Genomic DNA, 27,738 nt, shown 5'->3' with positions numbered 1-27,738 from the left:
GGCTGAGAGACTCTCGAAGGCCCGACCCCTTAGCCCGCCGAGGGTGGGTGGGGGTCAAAGGGGGGCCTGAGCTGTGCTCCAGAGCGAATGAACACATTGGTCAGGTCACATGTGACCGAGGTGTCTCAGCGGGAGAGAACGGGAGCCTGGGGTGTACATGTCAGCACCGGGACTCTGCCCACGGGTCAACACGCAGCCCCAGAGCAGGGCACCCACCCTGAGACTTGGCAGGTGCCCCATACAAAGTTTTGGACTAAACGAATGTATAATAACAGCTCATTTATTCCTCACACAGGTTTAGTGAAGCGGGTGCTTCATTGCATGATCATCCCACCCTCCCCCTAAAGATGCGAAAACTGAGGCTAAGATGGACCGAGGGACTTGGAGGACCTAGCTTCGCCGAGACGGGACAGGGCTGCGACTCGAATACAGGGCTCGGGGCCGCCAACGCTTTGGTCTCCCACCTCACGCTGCCCAGTCCCACCAGGAGGGACTCCAAGCCCCGGGGAGCCCCGAACCCCCACCCAGGCCCTCAGTCGGAAACTCCAGACACCTGGGTATTGACCTCAGCCTGCTGGGGCTGGCTGGGGGAGGCTAGTGGGTGCATCAGGGTCCGGGGAGGAAGGGGACAGAGGAGATGGGGACCGGGGTCTCTGTTACCTTGTTGATGCTGAACTGGCCCTCGAAGCGGCAGCCCACCCCGTTGTTCAGCGGGATCTTCATGGAGTTGTCGATGTGCCCCACCTCATGCCTGCCCATCTCATCCTGGATGTCGAGCCCGACCACTGGGACAGCCAAGGAGAGAAGAGTCACAAACACCCAGAGAGACGGCGGTGAAGCACCAGCCCTCTCCCCAGTCCCCTCCACGGACAGGCGGGGCCTTCCAGGAGCTCATGGTCTGGAGCCCAGAAACACAGAGAGGAAGTCGGCCCACAGGGGAGGAGGACAAAGGGACCGTGGATGAAGAGGGAGCCAGCCCCCCGCATCCCGCCACTGCCTGCGCTGGGAAGGAAGAGGGGAAAGAGAGGAGGGGGCAGCGGCTAGTGGGGCCGGTGAGGCAGGATTGCAGGGTGTCGGGGTGACAGCTGCCCCATGGGAGGCTGCAGGCCGCACAGGGTCAAGGTTAGGAGGTGGCCTGGATCCTGGCCCCGCCTGCCTTGTACCAGCTGTGTGACCCTGGCTGAGGCCCTTAACCTCCCTATGCCTCAGTTTCTGTCTTGGGAAATGGGGTGATAACAATTAAACCTTCCCTGGAGGAGCATGAGGATCAAACAGTTAAAATGTGTAGAAAACACTTGGAACAGGGCGTAATGCACCGGAAGTGGCAGCTGCTTAATGAACTTCAACACTTAGTGTGTCTCAGGCAGAATCTGAGTTCGCTAGTCAAACAGGCTCATTCATTCATTCATCATCAGTTCACTCATTCACTCATTCATGCATTCACACCTTCCCTTACCCCAATGCCTGTTCCTCCAGGCCTTGCCCTGCAAGAGCTCAGCCTCAATTACACTAAATGGGAAACCTGGGGTATCCTGGTCCCTGACTGCAATGTGGCTCTACCGCCCCTGTGACTCAGCTTCCCAACCTGGAAAATGGGCAGGTGCATGCCAACTGCGTGTCCCGAGTCGGTCCAAGCGGCAAGGTGGCGATGGAGGTGGTGGGGTCCCCATAACCCACAGAAACACAGCAATTTCCCTGGAAGGAACGCTGGGAAGGAGGTTGCCATGTATAGAAAGAGCAGCTGGGAGTAACGTTTGAAATGAGCCAATCCTGCAAGAGAGCAACGGGAACCACTCCCACGCTCTCGCCGGAGATGGGGAAGGGAGCAAGGGCCCGCCCACAGACGAGGGTGGGATGCAGCCCCTACAAAGGGTGCTCAGGGGTCTGCAATAGGTGGGAAGGTCAATGCTTCAATGTTCAATTTAAAAGAACACACAGGCGGATCCCCATTTGAGTCAGCAGTCACTTCCCGGGAGCCTGTCCTCCGCATGCACACGTGACCAGATGAGTGCGCAAGGCCGCTCAGGGCAACTGTGTTTGAGATTGCGACAGCTGGAAGCAGCCCAGCTGCTGGTCAGCAGGGGCCTGGCCAATGGAACGGCCCCCTCTGGAAGGCTGGGCAGCGGGTACAGGAAGCCCACATGCGGGAGAGGCCGCCCACGGCAGGGCAGTGGCTGAGTGTGAGCGTGTGCTTCACGCTAGTTACCTAACCCCTCTGTTTCTCAGTTTCCGCCTCCATCCTAGGTTTCTGAGGACAAAGAAAAAATTAAAACAGCAGTTACTATGCACCAGACACCTTTCTAAGTGCCTTTTATGTAAGAAGGCACCATCTGTGCATTCTGATGGGGAAGGTAATGTTACCAGACCCATCCTTTTTGGAGAGACACCAAGGCACAGAGAGGTTAAGGAACTTGCCTGTGACCGCACAGCTAAGAAACGGTGGCACTAGGATTAGAACCCACGGAGTCTCGATCCAGAGCCCATGCCCTTTGGATACTCTGCTAGAACACCCCTCGTCCTAACACGCTAGCAGAGCCAAAGCATTGAAGATGGGGCCTGGCCGGGGCTCTAAGCCCACCGAATGCCTGCTGGGGTTACCAGTTCACTAATCCAACGAGTAATGAAAGAACAGCCCCAAGACATTAGCTGAGACAAGAAGCCCCAGAAAGGTCCCATACAGTTGGGTCCCCATGATGGAAAAGAAAAGAAGATTGTTGACGGACAGAGAGGCACACAGGCAGACAGACAGACAGAGGACACGGGTGGGGGCTGGGGTCCTCACTCCTGGCAGAGGCTCCCTCTGAGGCCGGTGGCACCCTGGGGGAACATGTGTTTCTTTTAGTGTTTCCTTGATCTATTTCTATATTTTGAACGTGTCATCCTTCTCAAAAATAAAAAATGTATTCCTGGATTAGTTGTGTAACCAAAAAACCCCACTGTTTGGGAAGCAGGACATGCGATCGCACAGCATGACCTCAGCGGGTGTAGAAATGCACAGAAGAGGAGGCCAGCGGGACAGCATGGCCTGGGACATCCACGGAGAGAGTGAAGGGTGGGCGATGTCTTCTCTCTCTGCTGCTCTGGGTTTTCCAAAAGTACCATGGTGAGCACGCAGTTTCCCTTCTATAATGTAAGCTTGACACGGGGCTCTGGCAGAAGCCACCCGGGTCTGGGTGACGGCCCCGCAGAGCAGCAGGGCCCCTCAGGCCGGCACAGCCACAGTTCGAGGTCACCGGGCCCCTCTTGGGCCGCTGCCTGGAGCTGGGACCCAGCCTGGAACCACATCCCTTCCCTCCCCTGGCCCACGGGGCCCAGTCCTTGTTCCAGAGACATGACCCACTCCTGAATGAGAAGCTGCCAGGTGAATTATTTTTCTAAGAGAGAGGAAGACAAAAATAAAACCGACCAATTCCAACAGGTTCCCTGGCTTGGGAACCATGGTGGATTCAAAGTTGTGATGTCATTCTTGGCAAGAGTGGTCACAGGGCCGCCGCCTCGTCACTGCCTGCAGACCGGCCCAACGTGCCACCCTCCAACAAGAAGGGAGCAGGTGCATGCCAGGCTGGGGCAGAGAAACAGCTAGAACCCCAGTCCTGGAGGGGACACCCACTCCCCTCACCCACAGGTCTAGGAACCAGCTTATCATATCCTCTCGACAACTTCGGGCGATAGTTAGCACTGAGCCCATTTTACAGAGGAGAAGACCGAGGCTCGGAGTGGTTACTGTAACCAGGGTCATACAGTGTTCATGACCAAAGGAGCCGGAATCTGACGCCGCACGCCAGACTTCCAAAGAGTTTTGTTTCCACAAGTAATTCATTCTCTTGGTTGAAACAAAGGGAACAGACAAGGCGGAGCCTGACGTGGGAAAGGCTGGGTTCCGACAGCTGCTAAGAGCTCAGACCTGCCTCCTCCGCCAGGTGACTGGAGCCTGGTTGGCTGGAGGGCTCCCTGCCTTCAGACGCCCCCTCCACCCATCCCCCACACGACACCCTGCAGTGGTTAGTCAAGGACACCAGGGACGAGGACCATGACAGCCAGGCCCTCTGCCACCGGGTGGGACAAACCTCGATGCCCTTCACACGCCACACATCTCTGCCTGTCCTCTGGCCTCCCTCACGCCCTTACCGGTTCCTCCTGAGAGCCCTCCCTCAGTAAATCCGTTTTCGGAGAACCGGACTCTGCTTCTTGGGAACCTGAAGAAATGTGCCTGCCCTCTGCAACATGTATTCTCCAGAGGTCACGCCCCTTAGCAGTGTCTTGTTTTTTCTTCCAGAAACCCCCCAAGTCCGTTCGCATGGGGTCGTATTCTCCCCAAGAGGGCCGGGGAGAATGTCATGCTGCCTGTGACTGGCAGCCCGCCCTGTTTGACCCACTGGTTCGGGTTCTTGCGCCATTTCAAGGCGGGGTCTTGCCGCGGATACTCACGTTCACAGTGCAGGTTGGGCAAACTGATGTTCAGGCTGACGTCGATTTTGCCCCCGCTGTCCTTGTCCGGGTCATCGACATACAGCTCATTCACGCTGCGGGGGACAAGCACAGAAGCCTTTGCTGGGACGGGGGCACCCACCCCGGCTGCAGGGACAGCCAGGGACCGCCCCGCATGGTGACTCCTGTTCCAGTAGCCCAAGTCACTCCCCTGGCGGGGGGCAGCAGGGCTCCCATCCTGATGGCGAGGGTGCTCCCCAGATGCTGGCCTTCCCACTCGGGGGGGGGGGGTGTGGGGGCGTGGCAAGAGCACAGGAGTCAGTGCAGGTTCTGATCCTGGCTGTGCCACTCCCTGTGGGGACTCGGCAGAGGTCACCTCTGGGAATGCATCTGTTACGTGGGTGTGAGTGGGGTGGTCTAAACGTGGACACGAGAACTGCAGGCCTTGCTAGGGGTCTGGGCCTGGCACCAGCAGGCACACAGCACCTCCCTCCCTCCCCGCTGTGAGGGCGGGGCTCCCAGGGTGCCCGTCCCCATGTCCTGGCTCTCACAAGCCCTGGGCGGGTTCCAGGTCTGAGAACAACCAGACCGACGTATCAGTATCTTGTGGCTGCTGAAACACATTGTCAGGAAGGTAATGACTTAAAACAGCACCCATTTATTAGCTTCTACTTCCGGAGGCCAGCCGTCCGCAGGGGGTCTCCAGGGGAGAGTCCCCCTGTCTTGCCTTTTTCGGCTCTGGCAGCCCCCTTTGCTCACAGCCCCTGCCTCCACCTTCCCGGCCAGCCGCATGGCACGTCCTCTCCTCCTGACTTCCTCTTAGAACTCTTGTGAGTTCACCCTGCCCACCTGGGTAACCCAGGATCCCCTTCCCATCTGTAGACCCTAGACATAATTACATTGGTAAACTTTCTTTTTCATATAAACAGTCACACAGTCACAGGTTTCAGGGGCAGGGACGTGGACGTCTCTGAGGGGAGGCATAGTTTGGGGGCAGGCGGCTCCCTGGACACCTTGACAGCTTGTTGTCAGGGGCGGCGGCACCACACTGTGATCTGTGGGCAACACGTGTGTATTTCGCCAACCCTCTGAGCACCTAGTCTGTCCGGCACCAGAGTGACAGGAAGCAGACCCAGGTGGTCTCAGCCTTCACAGAGTCCCCAGACCTCCAAAAGCCCACCATCCACGACCACTGCCTTCACAGGGAGTGGGGGTGCCCTGAACGGGCTGGACCAGGCGGCTGACCTCGGGGAGAGTGACAGCTGAGGCTGAGGGTGAGGAGGCTGTCCTGGCAAAGAGGGAGGGGGCGCTTGGGACAGAGGCCTGGGAGTGTGAGGGCAGGGCTCGCTGGGGAACTGAGTGACGGTCGCTGAGGCTGCAGTGGGAAGCAGTCTCAGACTGGGTGGGGTCCGGGTCAGGGGGACTCCAAGCCCATGCTGATGCCTTTGCACTTGAACCTGAAGCAGCGCTGCGGTCAGGCTGCACTGTACTAGGCTCCCCCTGTCTGCTGCCAGGAAGGCTGACCGGAGGGGCCACTGTGCACTAGGGGGTCCAGACTGGAGGCTGCTGCAGGGTGCAGGTGACAGACGGTGACCTGGCCGGGGGGGTGGGGTGGTGGGGATGGAGAGGAACGTAGGGAGTACCAGCCTGAAGGTGGGCCAATGGAAGCACTCAGCGGACTGCCACAGATTCTTCCTGGAACCATTCACTGGAAGAGAACCGACTGGTGGGAGGAAAGGCACTGTGTTCTGTGCGGCTGTGCTGAGTTCAAGGTGTCTGCGAGTGAACGCTGGGTGGCTGGGTTGGGGGCCTGGTGCCCAGGAAGCTCCCCACGGGGAGAGGCAGCCGAGCCTAAAGGTCGGCCTAGTGGGCAGCTGTGGGCAGAGCTGGAGGCGGCCCCTGGGGTCCCATGCACGGGCTGTAACATAAAGGGCTGCAGCTCTAAACGATCACAGATGCCCTGGCTGGTGTAGCTCAGTGGATTGAGTGCAGGCCTGCGAACCACACAATTGGGGTTCGATTCCCAGTCGGGGCGCGTGCCAGGGTTGTGGGCCAGTTCCCAGCAGGGGACTTACGAGAGGCAACTATACATATTTCTCTCCTTCCTTTCCCATCTAAAGATTTAAAAAAAAAAAGACCAAGATCTTAGTTTATATAAAAAATAAAATAAAATAAACAGTCACAGAGCCTGGTTAACGACTGCTTCTTCAGGAAAGAATGAGTCAGGCTGGGGCGAGAGCACTTTGATTTTCCTGGGATCCTGTCCTCATGCCCCAGCCCATAGGGTGATATGGCCGGTGCTCGCTTAGTGAGAAATGGAGGGCTCAATAGCACACCCAGGGCTCCTTTCCTTGTGGGGTCCCAAGGATGTCCCCAGAAACAATAGAGACCTGCACAGTTTAACATTCAGATTGCAGGGCCTCCTGCCCATCCGGCCAGGCATGGCCCGATCTGCCCCTGGGACATGCCCTGATCCCCACTCTGAAGGCAGGCAAACTGAGGCTCAGAGAGGCGGAGTCCCACTCCCAACGTCACACAGCAGGAAGTGGCTAAGCTGCCATTCCAGCCCAGGGCTGCCTTCCTCCTGAACCCGGGGCTCACTCTGCCTCCCTCCTTCTTGTCCTTAGCATCCAGGGTCAAGGCAGAACATGAGGGGGGCCCTGGCCCTCTGAGGCCCCAGCATGTGGGGAGGGGAGAGAAGGAGGCAGGCTGCTGGGGTTGGCCCTCATCAAAGAACAGGAAGATCTCAGGAACCCATGGGAGAGGATTAAGCAGGATCAGGGGAGGTTATGCTGGAGGAGGATGGACTGCGCCACAGCCAAATGCTCTTCCTCAGCCTTTAGTGCCCAATGTCTAACCCGGCCTCAGATGGCAACTCAGGAGGGGTGTTGAGTAAGGAAACTGCTCGGTGATTAATAGCATGGTCACGGAGGGAGAGCCCTCAGCTACCCTTCCCTGCCCAGTGAAACTCTTCCTGGAAGCTCCTCACCTCTCCCACCTGAAAGGCGGGGCCTGGAGCATCACTGAGGGATTGTGGGATGATGTCATCCCCTGGCAATCTGCTGGAGGTGACCTCAGCTTGCAGAGCGAGGTTGAGTCCCAGGTGTGGCACGGAGGTGAGCTCACCCTTGAAGCCCCAGGGGCCTCTCCCAGGGCAGGGGCCCAGTCTCCCCAGTACAGTCAAGACAAAGGGACTAGGGTACAGGGGAGGGTGGCAAAGGCACTCACCTACAGAGCTCGGGGACAGTCTTGTCATGTAGGCCTGGTCGCTCCCAGGCGCCTTCCTGAAGGCCCCAGACTGTGTGGGTTAAACCACCCAGTCACCTGGGCTGCCTGCCTGGGAGGTCAATACGGCCACCTTCTGAGTACAAGGCCAATGTTCCAGGGCTGCTGGCTTCCTGCCACCCCCGGCTGGCTCCCAGAGCCCACTCACAGCCTTGTGTCACTTGTCACTGGCAGGCGCCTGCCCCGGCCAACTAACCTTACTGCCTGAGGCCAAACCGATTTTAAATCATGATTTTAAATGCCCCTTTGGAACTGAAATAAACACTTTTTATAGACTCACTGTTGTTGGGGGACCCCCGTGGGCCTGGTCCCCTGTCACTAGCAAGGGTGATGCAAAGACCTATGGGGCAGTGACAGAGAAATGTGGGCTCACCACCTGGCCCTGCCACTGAGAAGCTGGGGGTCCTGGGCCAAGTTGCTTCATCTGCCTGAGGCTTGGTTTCCCCAACTTAAAACTGGTAAAGCTTTCCATGAAGTTTAAAGTTCCAACAGGCAAAATTAACCTATGCTACCAGAAGTCAGAATGCGGGGGACGGGGGGCGGAGGGGGGGGGCGGTGACTGACTGGGAGGGACAGAGAAAACCTTCCGGCTGGCGGAGATGTGCTGTCTTGGGGTGGTGATGTGGGTGGGGCGTCGGCACAGGTGAACATCTGTCAAGTCTCGTCTTTAAGATGTGGGTGCTTTGCCATCTCTAAGTTACGTCCACCTCACTGAAAAGGGCAGGGGGAGGAATAAGAAGGAGGGGAGGGAGAAGAGGAAGAAAAGAGGGAGAAAGGAAATCAGGGGCTAAGGATCCGGCTACCTCCCAGGGCTGTGTGAGGACCAGACCAGTGATGGAGCGACAGGCTGCCGGGCAGGGGCGTATGTCCCCCACCTGACCCTCAGGGTCACAGCATGGGCCTTCTATCAGGGTGGAAGTCCAGGCTCTCGGGGTTCGAATCCCGACTCTGCCGCCTACTGGCCGACTGACCTTGTCCAAGGGGCTCTGCCCCCTTCAGCCTCAGCTTCCCCAGATCTGTAAGACAGGGACAATCAAAGGCGTGGCACAGTCTCGGCTAACAATAAGTGCTCAGTGCACGTCCACTGCTGTTCCCGTTGTCCTTAATGTCAGCGTTTACTGACTGAGTCCAGCGCACAGCATCACGGGGAGGACCGATGTGCTCCCACGGGTAAGGCGCCGCGCACAGCCCTGGTCACGTCTAAGGCCATCGTAAAAGCTGGCCCTGCTGATAACTCATCAAAGGACACGGCCCTGTTCTGGGTGCCCAGGTGGTACCAGGCGTCATGCTGGGGCTTCCACATGTATCTCGTTCAACACGCAGAACAAGCCAGTGTTGAATAGGGGTTCCTTTCCTCTTTCCACAAGGACGAAGCCGGGCTCAGAGAAAGACAGGTAAAGACTGGCCAAGGTCACAGGGCAGGAAGAGGCAGAGGCAGGACCTGAACCTAAGGACCCAGAGCCCCTGGAGCCCAGGGTGGCGTTCCTTCCATTGAGAGACACTGGACGGGATGCGAAGTACTGAAGAGCCAAAGGGCATGGCCCCCAAGTCCACCTGTGAGCCAGGTATCACTGTCTTTCTGATAATCTTCAGATGTCCGACCCCCATGGCCTAAACATCCATAGACTGTGGGGGTGCTCAGGGGGCCACGCCCTGTATGCCCCATAAGCCCCCTCTGTCACCACCTGCCATACCCCGTGGGCATCTGACCCCCCCATCCCCTTGCAGAACAGGGCTCGGCTCTGCAGCAAGGAGCCAGGGCTCACGATCTCTGCTGACAGAAGACGGGGGAGGCAATCAACCGCACTGGTGGGGGAGTCGGGGGTGCATTCCGGGTGGGCGACGCCAGACAGCGTCGGGGAGTCTGGCGGATGGCGTAGGGGTGGGGAGTGAGCCGAGACCATGTAGGGAGCAGGAGAGACGCCTGGGGAGGTATCGGTGAGGGGAGCGTAGGTGGAATGTAAATGGAGGGCCTTGACATTCTCGGCTGAGGCGTGAGTCGGATGACATCCATGGAAAACAATTTTTTATTTGCTTTCAGAAGAGCACTCGAATAGTTCGGATTCCTACCCAAAGTCGCCGGCCTCCATGCTCAATAAGTGGACTTAATGGAAACGTACACATGAGTGAGGCCCAAGGCAAGGGCCTCTGTGGGAGGGGGTGGAGAGGGACGCAGGTTATACAATTACTCCCTGGTATGTAAGAATGCCCCCCAAATCAGCCCTATGCAGACACCCCGTCCTGCTCCCACCCCTGTTCCTCGGCTGTCACCCTCTGCCTTGGGTCATCACCCAGCCTCCCCACCTGGGCCTCGGCCTCCAAGGTCACCTCCTCATAAGAGGTGAGCTTTCCCCCTGGCTGGTGTGGCTCAGTGGCGTGAGCTGGCCCCCGAAGCAAAGGGTTGCTGGTTCGATTCCTAGTCAGGGCACGTGCCTGGGTTGCAGGCCAGGTCTCCAGAGAGTATACGTGAGAGGCAACCACACATTGATGTTTCTCTCCCTCTCTTTCTCCTTCCCTTCCCCTCTGTAAAAATGAATAAATCTTAAAAAAAAAAAAAGACAGAGAGAGAGAGGTGAGCTTTCTGAGGCACAAGCCTGGTCCTGTCACTCAGCTCAGAAGCCTCCAGTGCTCTTGCTGTTCCTTTCCCAAGAGCACAATGACAGCTGTGGCTGCTGCCCAGCCCTGGCTCACAATCTGGGCCAGCTCCTCCTCCTGGTGAAGCCCCTGGCCTCCTTAACCTGGACCTGCTGGAGGAGCGTGTGAGGACACTGGTCAAGGTTACCTCCAAGTTCCCACAGTGGGCACTGGCCTCCTGGAGTCCCAACTGCCTGCTCAGCCACCTCACCTGGGGAGGGGGCACCCAAGTCCTCCAGTCAACTATTCAGACCAAGAAGCAGCAGCTCCCAGGTGCCTGGGGAGGCGGAAGTGCTCTGGGTAGAAAAGGGCTGGATGACAGGCCGGGGTGATGCGTGGGCATCGGACAGACTTGGGTTTGACTCTGCATCCACGACTCTCTAACCGAATTGTGGTTTTAGCCTCCTGCTGCCTCAGTCTCCCCAGCTGTAAAGCGGGGTGGACACTAATAGTGGTATCCACTTCAAGGGCCTTTGGGAAGATCGAATGAGCTGAGCAGGGTAAACTGCCAGCCTGAGTGGGGGCCGGCACCTGGTCGCCTACTATCAAGTCAGAACAGGAAATTATAATGAGTTGTATCACGCCACCAGTTATCAATGGAGAGCACCAATGGCTATGGTTTCTCATTATAAATCCCTGTCATGTTAATAATAAAAGCAGCCAGAGCCTGGGCAGTCAAATGCTGGAATGTTCTGTGGCCATGTTCTCTAAGGGTGGGGTGAGGCAGGGCAAGCGGGGGTGTGGTTTGCTCCCCAGCACCTCCCAGCACCCTGTGGGGCCACTTTCCCCAGCATAATTAAAGGCCTGTTCAGGGCCCAGGTTGGAGTCTAACCACTCAAACAAACAGGCTTCTCTCCCACCGGGCCGGGCCAGAATAGCGTCTTATGTCACCGTTAACCACAGGCCCGCGTTGGAGCCATGTTGGTCCAACCAGCGGTGACCTCATTTCCTTAGGTTACAATCTCACGGCGGGCGGGAGACTGACCCACTTCGGTCACACAACTGCCAGGGTGGGCCAGCTGCTCCGCGAAGGAAAAGAACTGTGACCTTCCCAAACCAGCAGGGCTCTCCGCAGGGGACAGATCCACGTCTGAGAGAGGACGGACACCAAAGGCGCAACCTCCCTCCCTCTGGACTTCCCTGGTGCCCTCAGTTCTCGCCTGTGCACACTCCCTTTGGGCAACATCTGTGCTGTGATTCTGTGGCCAGAGACACAGGGGGCATTAGGGTTGTGGCATGCCGTAAACGGGGCCTCTGGCCCCAATGAGGTCTCTCCTCTTGTCCTGTCCCCACTCCCCCCAGCCTCCGGCCACACGCACTGCAAATGGAAAAGCGCGTGTTAGCCCAGGACTGGATCCTCATGGAATAGCCTCTTGTTTTTATTTCTTCCCTCACCCTCATCTTTCTTCCTCTCCAGGGACCTGGTGGGACCCAAGGGTCCAGGATGCCCCCAGGAACCAGGAAGAGGAAGTCCCAGGGAGGGGATGGGGCAGGGTAGCGGGAACATCCTGCTGTTGGGAAAGGAGAGCCCTGTCGTGGGTACACAGAAGGACCTGTCCAGGCTTGCCAGAGTGGCCCTTCCCCTGAAGGCGAGGCCCCGCCTGCTTCAGAGGCAGGCTCTGACGTCCACACTCTCCTGCCTGGGGCCCCGGCCTCAGCACCCTACCTCACTGTGGGCTGAGCTGACAAACAAGGTTCCTCAGCTGCCCTCCCAATGTCAGCAGGAGGCGAGGGAGGCCTGTGCTTAACTCAAGGGAGGGGACCAGGAAATAAGCATTCAGGGGCTCTTATCACCTAGGAGGCACTGAGCAGCCTCCCCACCTCTTGGGGAGTAAATATGCAGTGAGTAAGTGTGAGAAGAGATAGAATCTGTCGGCATCAAACGCTACAGTAGGTTCCTCATTTACTCGCCCTTCCCGGGGATTGTGTTTTCAGAAATGGGAGTCAGGACCACCTCCACCAGCCAGAAGAAGACACCTCGCTTCCTCGAGGTGGTCGGTCAGTCCCAGACAGACAGTATCTCTAAGTGTGCCTCTGTCTTGGACAAGCCCCCCAGCACACCACACCCCTTCTCCTTCTGCTTCCTGCTGGGTCTCCTCGTTCAGAGCCTCACCACGAGCTGCCAGGTCCCAGGGTCGCTTGCTTGCTGACTGTCCGTGTCCCCCACTGCCATTTTCAGCCCCTCTGAGCATGGAACCACAGAGCAGCGAATAAGGCAGGCCTGGCCCCAGCTTCTGGGGGCTCAGGGTTGAGGGCGATCCCCCGTGAACACGCAGCTGCGTACAGGGCCCGGCCTGACTTGGCTCCGCCTGCTCCATGCTCTGCCCTCTCCCTGGATCGCGCTGCACCAGCTCTCCGTCTGTATTTCACAGGCACCAGGGAACCCTGCCTCTGGGCCTTTGCACTTGCTAGTGCCCTTGCCTGGGACATGTAAAGCCTCCCACCGGGTGCCCGGGGCAGGGGGGAATCGGGGCCCCCTCTGTGCTGCCATCACACGTGTATTCCTCTTGTCTTGCTCAGAACATGAGGGGCCTGCAACACACCCCTCCTCCTAGGGAACAGGGGGCAGCCTGGAGAGGCCAGCAGGTGCCTGGCACACAGGTCCTTTATAACACCTCTTACTGCTCTCCCTGCTTACACCCCCAACCCACAATGGGGTGACCCCTAGACGTAAATGGCCCAAATGTGCACAGGTGGGGAGACACTTGACTCAGACAGGTCATCCCCCATTAGGGGCTGGGTGTGGAGGGGGACACACAATCCTTTCTCTGACCTCCGCATGGTTGGGGGTGGGGGGTGCAGGTCAATGTCTCGGGAAACAGCTAAGCCTCCCCAGGCCTAGAAGGGAGTGTGACTCTGATCCACTGTCCCTTGTTTCACCCGCAAGACTGAGGCCCAGAGAGGTTCAGCAACTTGCCCAGGGTCACACAGGAAAGTGAGCGGAGACCTGGCCCTGGGTCTCCCAATCCTTGTACAGTGTGTTTCCCACCACTCTGTGAGGACCCCTGGGCATGGGTGCCATCGGGGTTGAACACAGGAGCAGAGGGACAGGGAAAGCCAACCCTGTCACACCTTGGAGGGCAGGAAGCTACATCCAGAAACAGGTTAAAAAGAGGCGAGACCAGTAGGCCTCAGGAGCCACCTCCTAACGGCATGTCCTGGACTGCAAGCAAGTAGCCTGTCTGTCTGTGCCTTAGTTTCCTCGCCTGTACAACTGGAGGTGACAACTGCCCCTGGGGCTGTGGGAGGGTCAAAGACGGTGACACTCTTACAGCGACCAGGCCCAGCGGGGACTGAGCGGCTGTGTTTTCAATTTCCTGGTGCCTCGTGGCTGAGGAGGAGGCCAAGAAAACCAAGGAATTCGTGAGTAAAAGAGAAAATTCCAGTGCTGAGCAGGAGCGAGAGTGGCCAGGGCCCAACCCCCTGACGACCTTCTGGGCTGCAAACACGGAAACAAAGAGACCTGGAAGCCTCCAGCCACGGCCAAGGCAGCAAGCTCCTAGGCCCGATTCCGCCTCAGAGGGGTGTCCAAGACGTGGCTAAATCATCCCACGGGCATCTGGGTTCCACACGGCCCGGAGGATGAGCTAGGAATCCGGACGGACTCACAATGCGTCAGTCTCGGCCAGGAAGCCCGCACCGATTCCTCACGGAGCGTGGGCCTGGGAACAGGGCAGGGGGCTTAGCCGAGGGGGCGTGGCTGCTGATGTCAGAGGCCACGCCCCCTCGGCTAGGAAGCCGCACGGTTTCTCTGAACTCACCCAGCTTTGACTTGGAATGACCCAGGGATGAGTCAGAGGGGGAAAAAGCCCCCAGCCAAAAAAAGGGTCGGCAAAGACAGCAAATGTGCTCCATCCACGTGGGGACCGAGGCGGCCTCCCACAGCTCGGAACCGAGCTTACTCCTCAGCTGTAACGAGGCAGCATTCGCTTCTGCTCTGACTTTAAAACCCTTTTAAGAAGCAGAAGGGCAGCCATGCCACAGGCTTGGAAAGGGAGTTGGAAGGTTCTGAGGGTTCCCTCTGTTTTAAAGCCCCTCCCTCTTCCCATCTGGGAAAGCTCTGGAATGCGCTGGGGGAGGTGGGGGGTAACTTACACTTCTGTGGTGATGAATCCGGTGAGCTCTGAGAGGAAGAGGAAGAGGATGAAGAGGCAGCAGCAGATAGAGACTGGAAGAAACAACAGAGAGATGCACAGTAAGGGCGGAGGGCACTGACCAGGGCAGTTGGGCTCTCTCTGGCCCTCCCCGCCCCCTACCCTCAGGGGAAAGCTGCTTAGAGGGAGGGGGAGAGGCCCCCCTCACACAGCCCCCAAGGCCCCAAACCTCCTATTGTTTGTCTCAGAAGCAGCCCTGCAACCAGAAAGGGAGCCTGACCCTCCAGGGTGCGCCCAGCCCCCTAACAGGCAGAACGTCCCAGGGGCCAGCCCAGCCCTCTTCCATAAGAGCAGGTTCATGCAGAGTCAAAAACAGAGGCGGCCAGGCGGTGGCCACCAAATGTGTTCTGTTTGGCTTGAGTGGGTTCTGTTTGGCTCTCTACACATTCTGAAGTACAGAGTCGGCCCTGAATGACCTGGAGATTCCCCCCAAAGTCCGGCTTTCCGGCTGCTGCAGAGCACCCCAGCCCCTGTACCCGCAGGGCTCTGAGCCCACCAGCGTGCCACAGGCCCCACCAGGCCCTCCTGCCTCCCTGCTTCCTAGGCCGTGCACCTGCACTGTGTATCACCACCCCCCATGGTGCCACCCACAGTGTGCCCATGTCCCCATCAAATGGAGGAAAGCGAGGACAGTGAGCTCTGTGCTTCAAGGGGAGGGACCATTCTTTGTGGATGTGAGGAATGGTCCCAGTCAGGAACACAGAGACGGAGACCAGCTCCAGGGCTGGCCCCTGCGTGGGTAGGGAGCTTGGCTGCCTGGACACTGCCAGTGCTGGGGTGTGTGGCCCTGTGGTGGCGCAGGACACAGCCAGCGCCCCAGAGTCCAGGCCTCCGCTCACCTCCAGGCCTGTCTCCTGACATGCCCCCAAGGTCCCACCACCCAGCCACGCTGAGTGAGCCACATGCTGGTCCCGAACCGTGCATCCCTTTTCGGTCCCTCTGCCTGGACTGGCTTTCCCATTGTCCCTCCTCCTCTGCCATCACCCTCTGTGCGGCAAACTCCTCCTCACACTTGCAGCTNTGGGTAGGGAGCTTGGCTGCCTGGACACTGCCAGTTCTGGGGTGTGTGGCCCTGTAGTGGCGCAGGATACAGCCAGCGCCCCAGAGTCCAGGCCTCCGCTCACCTCCAGGCCTGTCTCCTGACATGCCCCCAAGGTCCCACCACCCAGCCACGCTGAGTGAGCCACATGCTGGTCCCGAACCGTGCATCCCTTTTCGGTCCCTCTGCCTGGACTGGCTTTCCCATTGTCCCTCCTCCTCTGCCATCACCCTCTGTGCGGCAAACTCCTCCTCACACTTGCAGCTGAGGCCCTGCCCCAATGTCCCTTCAGCAGGGAAGCTCGCCCCATCCCCAGAAGCGGAGCTGGCTGCTGCTTCCTCCGTGCTCCCAGCCTCTGCTGAACACCTGCCACATCCAATGGTTGCCTGTGGCTGTGTCTCTTACTGGACTGACGTCCTGGAAGGCGAACACTCCACAGCCCTCTAGTAGGCCTTTCATCGCAGAGACCTCGAAGGGCTGGGTGGTTTGGGGAAGGCAACATGACACACAGGTTGACCCTTAGTTTCCTGCGGAGAGCAAGCTTGTTCCCAGCACCACCTGCTCCTTCCGCTACGTTCTGGACAGCTGACGCCTGGACTGGCCGAGCCACCGGATGGGCGCTCAGACCAGTTACCACCATCATGCCATTAGCAGTGGCATTGTTATTATCTATCTATCTGTCTATCAAAGACTGGTCAAAGACACATTCTGGTGCGGAAGAAAGAGAATGAGTGTTTCCTGAGCACCTACTGTGCGCCCTGCCGAGGGAGCATGGACAGACATCTAGTCACTGCACACGCCCATGGAAGGGGGCATGAGCCCACGTGATGGGTGCAGAAACAGAGGCTGGGAGAGGAGGAGACTGGCCTTGGAGCCGCACTGGGAGGGGGTGAGACAGGGACCCATTCGCTCTAGAGCAGATGCCTGAACAACAGGAGCCCCAAGAGCTCAGGGTCCAAGTGCAGGGCCCTGGGATGTCCCCAGAGTCCCCAACCAGCTTCCAACCACACCAAGACATGGAGTTACTAGAGTCACTCTCCAGGTCTTCCGAACTCTGAAAAAGCAGTTTGGGGCAGCTTTTTAAGAGGTTTATTTTTTTTATTGTTTTTTTTTGGGGGGGGGGAAGAGGTCAAATATGCACATGACAAGAAAGGATACAAGCTGCATTAAAAGGCCTGTAGTGTTCGAGTCTCTCTCTCCCTCCTGACCGCAGTCCCCACCCTCAGGTCGCGCTGTCACGGTTCTTTGTCCTTCCGGGTCATGGGACCACAGCCAAGTAGATCCCTTTCTTTCTCTGAGCTAATGGCAGCCTAAGGCGTGTACACCTCCCGCCACGCTCTGCTCACTACGCATGCAGGTGCCGCAGCAGCTTGTCCAGGGTGCCCATATTTGTTTGTTTGCTTGCTTGCTTGCTTGCTTGTGTTTATGGCCCAGAAGTGAATTTTCAAGTGCCTTCTCCAGCTGCTGAGCAAGCCCGCTGCAGGAAAGAGTCCACGATTCCTGGGGCACACCCTTCCCCTTGTCACCAGCGGGCTGCAGCGATGACAGAGCTGTCCCCACACCCGTCACCTGGCTGCTGCACTGTTTTGGAACAGCATCCCATCGCAGACTTGTTCTTCAGCTTCCCCGACTCTCACCTCATCCTCAGCCCCAGCAACCCACAGGAGGCTGCAATGATGACCGAGCCCAAAATAAGCCGGCGTTTTCTAAAGTCAGTGCTGACTTCGGTCTATCGGTGTCTCCTAGCTGCCTTCCTTGCCTCCAGCCTGCACAACGGGCCCCCTAAGTTCTCCCTCTGTCTAGATCGGAGGTGGACGGACAGGGCCGGCAAGGCCTCTCTCTGAAACCTGTTTGCTTCATTCAAGGCTCTGAGGGAGCATGGCCAACCCACCCAGTGGATGCCATGAGCCCCAGGCCTGCGTGGCTGGAACCCACGTGTCCAACAGCCCTGACCACTCCAGCTCCATGTCTGCCCCCCTTACCCTGTCCCCAGACTGGGAGGACACAGACTGTCGCAGCACCGCCGTGGCCTCAGGGTCCGGCGTGGTACCCTGCTCAGAGGAGACGTAAAAAAAAAATCGCTGAATAAGTGGATGAAAAACGCGAAGGCCAGATGGGAGGTATCTCAGCCAAAAAGGCCTTCGGATAACTGAAGATTGACGAGGGTTTTTCTATCCACGTTCGGGTAAGAGGCTGAGGCTCTCTGACCCCAGACTTCCTCCGAGCCTGACTCAGGCCCTGGGACGATGCGGGCAAGTAGGCAAACCCAGTGCAGTCAGCAAAGGGGCGAGGGGTCTAAGACCCAAGGCTCCGGGAGTCAGTGAATTTGTCCAAGGCCACAGGGCCGCTTCAGGGGAGGAGGCCGAATCCAAACCCGACCTGTGTCTCCAGGGCCCTCGCCGGCTTCTTCAGATATTAACAACGCTTATCACGGGGCACGGAGATGCTTCTGTGTCCGCCGCGGCGCGTGCTCCTCCAGGACAAAGACTGAAGCCCATTCATCACTGTGGCCCCAGTCTTGCCACGGGGCCTGGACTCAAGGACCTGGTTAATAAATATTGGTTTGCTAAATGGCAGCACAGGGCTGGCTTCCCAGGCCTCACGCCTTCCCTCCTGTGTAAGGAAGTTGGCTGCCAGGCACGCTGTGACTGGGACCGCAGAACACGCAGTGTCTCAGAGGGCTGTGCAGGGTGCCTGCTAATGTTACAGCATGCAGGCCCTGTGACCCAGGGACCTCCCCCTGTCCAGGAGAGTCACCTTATAGAAATAACCCTACAAAGAGATATGGACAAGGATGTGTGCGATAACAATACAATGAATTCAGCCCTAGCTGGTGTGGCTCAGTCGACTGTCAGCCTTCGAATCAAGGAGTCGCTGGTTCGATTCCCAGTCAGGGTACATGCCTGGGTGGTGGGCCAGGTCCCCAGTACAGGGCATACAAGAGGCAACCACACACCGATGTTTCTCTCCCTTTCTCCCTCTTCTCCCCTCTCTAAAATAAATAAATAAAATCTTTAAAAAAACACTTAAAAAAATGGAATCAGCAATGTCCACCCTCCACAGGCTGCTTACATAAACAGCGGGTCACCCAGATAACGTGACAGGACTCAGCTGGAAAGAAGCGTGTCGTGGCCAATTGTGTGCTGGTGTGAAGGCGTCCAGGACCAATCAGCTGAAAGAAAGGCTGGGAAGATGGTGAACACAGCCTGCGTGCGTCTGTCCTGGGAACAGCGATACACGTATATCCAAGCCTGATGATATGTTTAAAAAATTCTAGAAGGATGCACACCTGAGAGCTAAACACGCCGACTCGGGTGAGACCGCAGACGGAAAACGGGTTGGAGCTGTCAGCTGGAGCAGAAAGGGGACAGGCCTGGTGTGAAGTTTTGGGTGCGGGTTCATAAAACAGTTGAACAGGTAGACAAACGAGCCCCTTTCCCCCCACGTCCCCCGAATATCCATTCCATGGGGACCGAGGCACCAAGCGTCACACCTCCTGCGGTCACAGACCCCCTTGGGCCGTGGGCTCCAGGAGGACGGTGCTAAGCAGAGAAGTGTCAGCCAGGCACGTGCCCCGCACTTGACAGGTGTGATGTCCTTTAATGCCCAGATCAGGGAACTGATACCCAGAGAGGGCAAGCAACTAGCCCAAGGTTGCCCAGCTGCTGAATGGGAGCAGGAACCCAGTCCTGCCAGACCCCAGAGCCTGCCCTGGTTCCCAGAGATAGGGAGACTCAGGACTCCAGAAGGCAGCCATGGCTACAGTGAGCCGAGCTGGAGGGAGGGAGAGCTGGGCAGGGCCAGCCAGGATGGGGGGTCCCTGAGGCCATCCCTACACCTGATGACAGCCTGCCCTGGGAGGCCACAGCGGACTCCAACCCACGTGCCTGACCTCAGGGGACAGTCCGTAAGAAGGTCCCCCTCCACACCACACACTGGAGAGGCCCACCGCATCCCGGTCTGACTCTATCTTTTGCAAACTGTGACCCACCAGGCTGAGCCCATCTCTCCTCTGAAAAACAAGGTCCAACCACTCGCTCCTGCTTGCACAGTACTTTTGTTTATTTTGATTTTCCCCAAGTAAACTTTTTCATGTGGAGTCACACTGGATACAAAGATGGTACAGAAAGTTCCCACACACCCTGCTCTCAGCTTCCCCTTCTGTTAACATCTGGCAGGTTTTTGTCACAGGGAAACAATGACATGGTCCAGTACTATTACTACATAAGCGACAGGCTTAGGTCACCAGTTTCCCCACCGGTGACCTCTGCTTGTGCTGGGAACAGGTCCAGGGCCTCACAGGGCACACTCAGCCTCCGCGTGGCCTTGGTTTCGAATCTGTGCCAGTTCCTCAGTCTCCCCTTGGGTCTCAGGACCCAGCCCCCCTGAGCGGTCCTCATGAGGGTCCTGTAGGACGTCCCCCTCTCTGGAGCTGCCTGACGTGTCCTCATGATTAGACCGACTGGCTGTTGGTTCTGGGGGAAGATCTCGGGGGTCCGGTGCCCACCCCGTCGCGTCCCAGCAGGGGGCTGTGACATCATCCTCGTGGCCTCTCACTGGCTGGTGCTCACCTTCATCCCTCAGTGAAGGTGCTGTTCCAGGCGTGTCCACAGTCACGGGACTGTGTTCCTTTCCTGTCTCATCTCTTAAAAATCGAGTCACGGAGGCCAGCCTACACTCCAAAAGAAGAGAACTAAGCGCTAACTCCTGGGTGGGGACCCATTCGTCTGCATTATCTGGAATTCTTCCGTAAGGGAGATGCAGCCCTTCTTCCCCATTTATTTACATCAGTGTGGACTCATGGGCCTTCTCTTCATTCTCTGGGCGGCGTGCTGATGCTACCAAAATCTATTCTGACGCTCAAACTGCCCCGGCCTTGGCCTCTGGGCTCTGTTGCCCAGGCAGCTTCCCACGTCCCCCCGACACACCCTATCTGTGTTCCTCCCCTCTGGGCTCTTCTGGGCTCTTTCGGGCTCTTCCGTGCCCTTCCGTGCCCTCTGGCACACAAGCAGCCCCAGACGTGTTTTGTCCCTTTCCTGCCCAGGCCCCTGAAACCGGCCATTTCTCCAAGGAGTCCTGTCCTTTCATTGAAAAGTATTTCGAACCCCAAACCAGAGTGAGGTTTTTCGTTTTTTAAACGGTTAGAAACATGCTTATGCCCAAAGTACAAACAGTTTAAAAAGTTTGGAGAGAAAAGTCAGGCTCTTCCTGACCTTCCGAATCAGGCCCCTGACCCCCCCGAGTCATCCCCAGGGCGGCCACTCTGCGTGACGTCTGGTTCACCCTCCAGAAGCAGGCACTGCGTGATGCCTTGTAGGTTATGGCAAGAGCAGAGGGGAGATGAGGCTGTAGACCACGGACCACGGGCCTGGCGAGACACCCACCATCTCTCCCCACTTTCCGTCTCTCTGTTCAGCCCTGGCCCAGCAGTTCTGCAGGGGAGGCGGGCACAGGGCTGGGGGTGGGGAGGGGCAAGGGCGAGACGGGGCTACTCACTAATGGCCCCGGTGTACGTCGGCTGCGTGAGGTCCTTGGGCACCTTCCTGTAGATGTCAAACCTGCAGAGAACAAAGGGGGACAGGAGTGAGGGGGCCACGAAGGGTTGGCCTTGGGCATCAGGGGACACGGGGCGGCCGGTGAGCCACGTGGCTCAGCAAGTCACACCTCTTCCCAGAGCCAACTCCTCCAAAAGGCCTGTGGGACACCCCCTCTGATGGGTCCCCCACACCCACACTCCCCTTACCCTTGTCACGCTGGCTCGTGACTCTTATCAGCACCTGAGAGGCCCTGGACCCCCACCTGGTCTTGTTTCTTGGCTGGTCTTTCCCCATCAGAAGGTCGCCCCCCTTGAGGGCAGGGACCTGGTGAGGTTCTGTCCCCCGCTGCCACATCCCCGGACCCCAGCACAGGCCTGGCGCACAGTGGGCCCTCAACAGGTGTTTGTGGAACACACTGAGCCCCTGAGGGAGTGTGAGGCTTCTCCGACGGTGAAGGGAGCAGGGAAACGCAATCTTTCCTGAGTGCCAGGGCGTCACCTCCCTGCCTCACTGTCCGGTCCCTGCAGCCTGCTTCTTATAGATCCTTCTCGACTCCAAGGCATGAGGCTAACCGAAAACCCTGCCAGCGGCCACTGTCTCAGCATTGGGTCATGATGGCTATGGCTCTGGGTGACGTAGGCTCTGCTCCCGGTGCAGAGCGGATGCCTATCTTTCACAGGGGTCCCAACAGAGCGGGCACAGGTCATGGAGTGTGGCGGAAGGACTTGGGGCTGGGGACTCAGAGAGACTCCATGGGTTCAACTCTTGGCCAGTCTTCTTCCTCACTGTGTGACTTTAGGCGAATAATGTCACCTCTCTGTGCCTCAGTTTCCCTGTCTATAAAAAAACAGGGCTACTACTCCCAGACCTGCCAGGCTACTGAGGAGGAAGGGACAAGCGTCTGGCAGACGACATGGAGTGTTCGCAGGGAAAGCTCCTCGTGCACTTGGCTCCCACCCCTGCCCTTGGCCCCAAGCAGCCAGCTCTCCCATGCAGAGTTCTACCAATGGGGCCCTAAGTCCACACACAAGGTTCCCAGGCTCTCTGGTTAGAGCCCGGCTTGGTAAAGAACCATTGCCCTGGGCCTGCTGGGTGACGGGCTGGCGTGTAGTTCCCTTGAGTGGCCAGGAAGCAGCTAGCACCCCGCTAACCCACTGCAGTGATCTGGACGGCCTGCATAAGGCCTGATACTTGACTCCCATGTGCTCACTTTAATCACAACCGAGCTAGCTTCCTGAGACCTCAGGGGCAAGGCAGTTCCCATGGGCTGCCAAGTAAAAAGGTACTACTTTCTCTCCTACCTCCTCAGCCAGGTACTTGGGCCTCGGAGGGTACCAGAAATTGGGCTGGGAACACAGTGGTGGGGAGGTGGGAGGGGTATAACTATGTGACTCAGCCACCCGAACCTAGTCACCTCCCTTATCCTGAAAATGCTGACCCCTTTCACGCAACAGGTGTAGGAGAGGTAAAAGCAGATACTGCAGAGTCAGCCTGCCTGGGTTCAAAGGTCACTCCGTCACTGTGTGACCTGGCGCATGTTGCTTACGCAACCTCCCTGGGCCTCAGTCCCACCGTCTGTATAATGGTGGGACTGAGGCCATTATAATGGTGGGACTGACGGCCATTCCTGGCCGTCTGTATAATGGTGGGACTGACTGTCTCTTCGAGACAGTCATATGTATCTCGAAGATAGGGGTGAGTGAGCGCCAGGAGAACTGGAGCACGTGAAGCACTATGAACCAGCCTGGTGCCCAGGACGCACTGCCTGGGTACTGCTGTTACTCTTATTGATGCCCGTTTGAGTAACATTTACAAGCACCTACTACGTGCTGGGCGCTCTTTTAGGCTCTAGGACATGGAGATAAAATCACCCCTGCCTGCCTGTGGGTTAGCAGCAGAGACAAAGGAAATGGAAAGAGAAGGTGAGGCTAGGGCAGGGAGTGATGGGGAGTAGGTTCCACCATGGGGTCAGCTGGAGGCACCTGGGGAAATCAGGGAAGCTTCTTGTAAGAGGTGGCATCTGAGCAGAGCAGGAGGATAGGAGGAAGGTGGGTGCAGGCAAAGAGCAGCCCAGACAATAAGAACAGCAAAAGCAGAGGCCAGAGAAGGGTGGATCTGGTGTGACGGAGGCTTCGCTCCCTTGCACGTGGTACCAGGCTGGGAATGGAGGGAGCTGTCCCTGGGAGCGGGGGAGGGGCCAACGGGCCACTTCCTGGTCCAGTTAATACCAGTCACCATCCAGGGCCCACAGGCCAAAACTGGGCCTCCCAGCTGAAACAATACAGGGGCCGTCATTTCAACACTGGAAGTTTTACGGGAAGTCAGAGGCTGCTCAGGGGGACGAGGCAGGGGTGGCCAGACGCAGAGTATCAGAACCAGGTAGGGTGAGGATGGAGAAGCAGTTACGTACAGGGCGGGGGGGGGGGGCACTGATTAAATAAGTGAATACAGTGAGGGTGATGAGGGCCAGGTACCTCACTGTATGGGGAGGGACTGAGAGAAAAGCAGAATAAACCCTGGGGAACTAGCGTGGAGATGGGAGAATCGCTGTGAATTCATGGTTTTCAACACACACACAACACTGAAATATCCCCATGGGTGTATACACACCATAGTGCACATACTTCCCGGCTCGGTCCATAGAGAGGATGCAGGGACAGTGACAGACAGATCACAGACCCGTCTGGCACCGACATCTTGGCTTCTAAATATCACTCTTTACTCAAAGAAATCAGCTTTTTGGAGAAATGGCTAACTTGAGGGTTGGGCAGGGAACGTACAAGATGAACTTGGAGCATAATGATCTTACGTCAGAAAGCAAGACAGCATTCAAAGCAGGATGGGGACCTATCAAAAGGACAAGAAGCCACTCAGAGGGGCCCCCACGGGCCAGGGAAAGGACACTGTGAACACCACTCAGTAATCATGGTAAGAGATCGTAACCCCCTGGCTAACACAGGAAGCCCACAATCTATACGGATAAGAAGAAATGAGTAAAGTCAGGCATCTGATGAGAAACAGAGCCTTTCCATACCTTCGAAGCACCCTCCCCACCAAATCCTTGCTAATTACAAAAGGAAAAAGTGTGACTTTACAGGGGAGAAACTGAGCAGACACCAGGGTGACCAAGAGACCGTCCCCGGGAGGAGACGCGTCATGCGCCTCCTGATGGGACAGACTGAGGAGGGCACGCATCACCCCTGCCCAGCTGTGGCTCCAAATGCACACCCTCAGGACAATCACGGGAAAACGGCCAGCAAATCCTCGCGGAGGGTCGTGTTTCAAAACGCCCAGCCAGCACTTGTCCAAACGACTCAGGTCGGGGAGGCCGAAGGGAGGCGGTGGAAGAGACGCCCCAACCAAGTCCTGCGGGATGTCCCGAATCACCAAGAGGACAGCAGCGCCACCACTGGCGGGGTCTGCGATAGATCTGTGGATTCGTTCGTACAGAGTGTTGTCTCCTGGGCCTTGAGCGTGGCATCTAGTTATATAAGATGCTAACATTTCAGGGAACTGGGCAAAGGGCACAGGGGAGGTTTTGGTATTACGTCTGCCAATGTTTTGGCAAGTCTAAACATCATATCAAAATGAAAAGTTAAACGTGTTTGAATTTAATGGAAGTTTTAAAGAATATTTTCAGGGCGAGATATCATGTAAAAATCCCACCCGGCCTCCTCTCTTTGCTACTGCCCGTCCCTATAGGCATCTGAATGAGAACGGCTGGCTTAACTGATGTTTGTTGAGTCTCCTTGGTGTTCAGGAGAGTGGGTCTTGGCTGGGGGTGGGAAGGGGCGGAAGCCTGGTGAACAAGGGTCTAAGAGAGGAGGTTAGACTTGGACCAGACTACAGGAGGCAATGGCAAACCAAGGAGGCAGATGCTCCGGAAAGAGTGAACGTCGCAAAACCAAGGTCACTGCCAGCCCTTGCTAGGCTGCTTCCCCCACGTCCTTGAATTTAAGGTTCACCATAACCCTGGGAGACGCCGATATCCCATTTGCCCGAGGAGAAGATAAAGTTTAGCTGTAAGCAACTCGCTCCAAGGCATCGAGTCTGTGATTAGCAAAGCTGGGATTCAATCCCAAGTCCAAGTGTGTAGACCGTGGTCCTTCCACCACCTTGAATGTGCAGGAATCCGTTTAGAGCTCAGTTATTGGTCAATTCAAGTCTCAAGGTTTTGTTTATTGTTCTGAAGATGCTGCCGCAGAGCACACGGAATCTCCTGGAAGACAGGGACCAGTTCACAACACGTTCACTCATCCAGCAGATTTTCACTAAGCACCTATTGGCAGTGCCCTTGATGGCGGGAAAATGAAAGTGGTCAAGGCAGACACGGCCCCTGCCCTCACGCCTTTAGGTCCCTGCTCAGAACATTCTCTAACCATAATCCCATTCCCACGCCACAAAATTTACCACGCAGGGTAAAGAGAGAGCTGAAACAGACCCCGGGTTCAGAGCTGACCACAAGCTGGGTGAGTCAGCAGTGAATGTCAATGAGAAAATGGGCCACGGGGAAGATGGTGAGAACCCAGGCATGTGACAGACCAGGAAGTGAGCCGTCCTCCTGGGCTCCCATCAGTCAGCCCCTGGCTGCGGGGATGCGGTGAGGAGATGAGCGGTGACTACTCACTGTCACAAGAACGAGGGAGAAAGGACAAGCAGAAGGGGGGAGGGGGGAGGGATGCTTACTGAGTGCGCCTATGCCAGGCCCACGCTAGGCCCCAACCAGCACGTGCTCGTCCCGTTTTCGTGGCCAACCCACGAGGCAGGTATTGCGAACCCATTTTGGACAGGAGGCTCAGAGAGCCCGGGTGATTCGGCTAAGCTCGCGCCCCTACCAAGTGCCGTGGCGAGGATCGGAATCCAGCCCTAACTGGCGTTCTTGCTGCTGTCCCCAACAAGGCGGGGACAAACCACGGCCACTTGGATGGAAAATACGTCTTGGGAAGAAAGGCTAAAAAACTGGCATGGCTTGGCCTCGAAGAGAGAAAGCTAAACGATGGCCTTTTGAGTTTTGATGGCTGTCAAATAAAAAATGCCCGTCCTTGGACCTCCCGCCAGACCCTGAGTTTTTCAAGGGCAGGACCTGGTCTCTCTGCTGCCCAGCCCAACCATGCCCACTCCAGGAGGCCCTTGGGGAACCGAAGCGAATGAATGAGTCCATGAGCAAACCTGCACAGAGGTGAGGCGCGTGGGGGGGGGGGTGAGGGTGAAATGGGAGGTGGGGAAGCTGGAGGACCAGTCCCCGGGGCTCTTCTACTTTTGTGACTGTTTCAAAATTCACTTAAAAAAAAAAAGGCAACGTGGGTTTAAATTAAAGCCGGAGAACACTCAGCTGGACCTAGAGAGGACTGGTACAGATGCCAGGAGAATGGGACCAGGGTCTGGGGCAAGGCGGGCAAGAGCTGCATTGGCTGCTGGCCCAGAATCCGAACACGGAGACCCCGCGGGGCCTCCTGCTTTCAGCGCTCCACACTGCCCGGTCTGGAAGGCACTCGGAGATCACGGTGCCCACTCATTCTGCAGAGGACAGAGCGGAAGCCCCGAGAGGAGGAGTGACCGGCCCAGGTCAAGGCGCAACTCACCTCGGAGTGCTTAAGAAAAAAACAAGCCGGTAAAAAGCTGGAAAAATCCTTGTTCTCTCTCATGCTCTTGAAAACTCATTGCCAGTGGTACTCAGGCAGGGGCGATTTTGTCCCATTGGGGGCATCTAGCAATGTCTGGGGATGTTTCTGGCTGGCACCCTGGGGGTGCTGCTGGTACCTGGTAGGTAGAGGCCAGGGGTGCTAATAAACGTCCTCAGATGCACAGACCCCACAACAAAAGATTATGGGCCCCAAGAGTCCATAGCACGGAAGCAGGGAAACTCTGCTGCACACAGAACAGAACTTGCCACGCGGGAAGCTCGTTTTCCACAGAGCCTGCGTTCTCACCGAGGCATCCGCTCCCACTGGGAGAAGTCGGGGCTCCAGGCTCGACCGCCCCCCACGGAAACCAAGAATCTGGACTCAGCACTCTCTTCCTCTCCCTTTCTGCTCTGTGCCCGAGAAGGCAGAGCTTGGAAAAAACTGGACAAAGGCCCCAGCAGAGAGCAAAGAAAATCGACCTGGGTTTGTGACCTACTCTAATGAGACAGGAAATACAGGCATCACTCCGTTTAATCAAAAAGGTGCCGAACCCGGGCCTCTAACCTCGCTATTCTTTAGGACACAACGCGTTCCTGAGGTGAAACATACATCAGCACCAGAAGTCAATGAGCATTCGCTTAACTTCGCCGTGGGGACCCCAGCTAGCCCTCAGGGCGAGGAAGGTGGCGTAACCTCACCGAAAATAAACAGGCAGAAGGGAACTGCCACTGGAAATGTCTGACTAATGGGGCCCGTCTGTAATGTCTTTTCATAGCAGAATGCCTCAGCTTGGCTATTTTAACTTTTGCTGCTGGGGACCACACTTCTCCCGGCTCCAGTGGACGACGGTTCTCGGATCTCTCTGCGGTGGGCGGCGCCCGGGCGAGCGCCTGTGATGTCACTGTTTCCAAGGTTTCATGAAATCAGACGCCATTTAGGAGCAAGTCATTGGAAGCGGTGGGTCATTCGCCCCAAAAATAGCCAGCGAGGGTTTTCGTTGGCGCTTTGGCCTGGTCAGCCCAGCCTGTCAAAGCCTC

The 27,738-nt window shown here is 57.2% G+C and overlaps 1 protein-coding gene across 2 annotated transcripts in view; it reads right to left on the bottom strand.

Annotated features, from left to right (window-relative positions):
* Positions 1–27,738, bottom strand: part of ERGIC1 (endoplasmic reticulum-golgi intermediate compartment 1) — a 78,918-nt gene that overhangs the window by 20,384 nt on the left and 30,796 nt on the right. For both annotated transcript variants that reach the window (XM_037057778.1, XM_037057777.1), the window contains exons 2-5: positions 21,037–21,098; positions 14,443–14,515; positions 4,429–4,523; positions 661–785 (exon numbers count right to left, since the gene is read on the bottom strand). In XM_037057778.1, the coding sequence (XP_036913673.1) occupies positions 661–785; positions 4,429–4,523; positions 14,443–14,515; positions 21,037–21,098 (355 nt within the window). The remainder of the gene's footprint in view (positions 1–660; positions 786–4,428; positions 4,524–14,442; positions 14,516–21,036; positions 21,099–27,738) is intronic.

The sequence above is a fragment of the Sturnira hondurensis genome, unplaced genomic scaffold, assembly GCF_014824575.4.
Source record: "Sturnira hondurensis isolate 20B ecotype Veracruz unplaced genomic scaffold, ASM1482457v3 Scaffold0009733, whole genome shotgun sequence".
NCBI classification, from domain to species: Eukaryota; Metazoa; Chordata; class Mammalia; order Chiroptera; family Phyllostomidae; genus Sturnira; species Sturnira hondurensis.
This window is presented reverse-complemented; position numbering and strand designations above follow the sequence as displayed.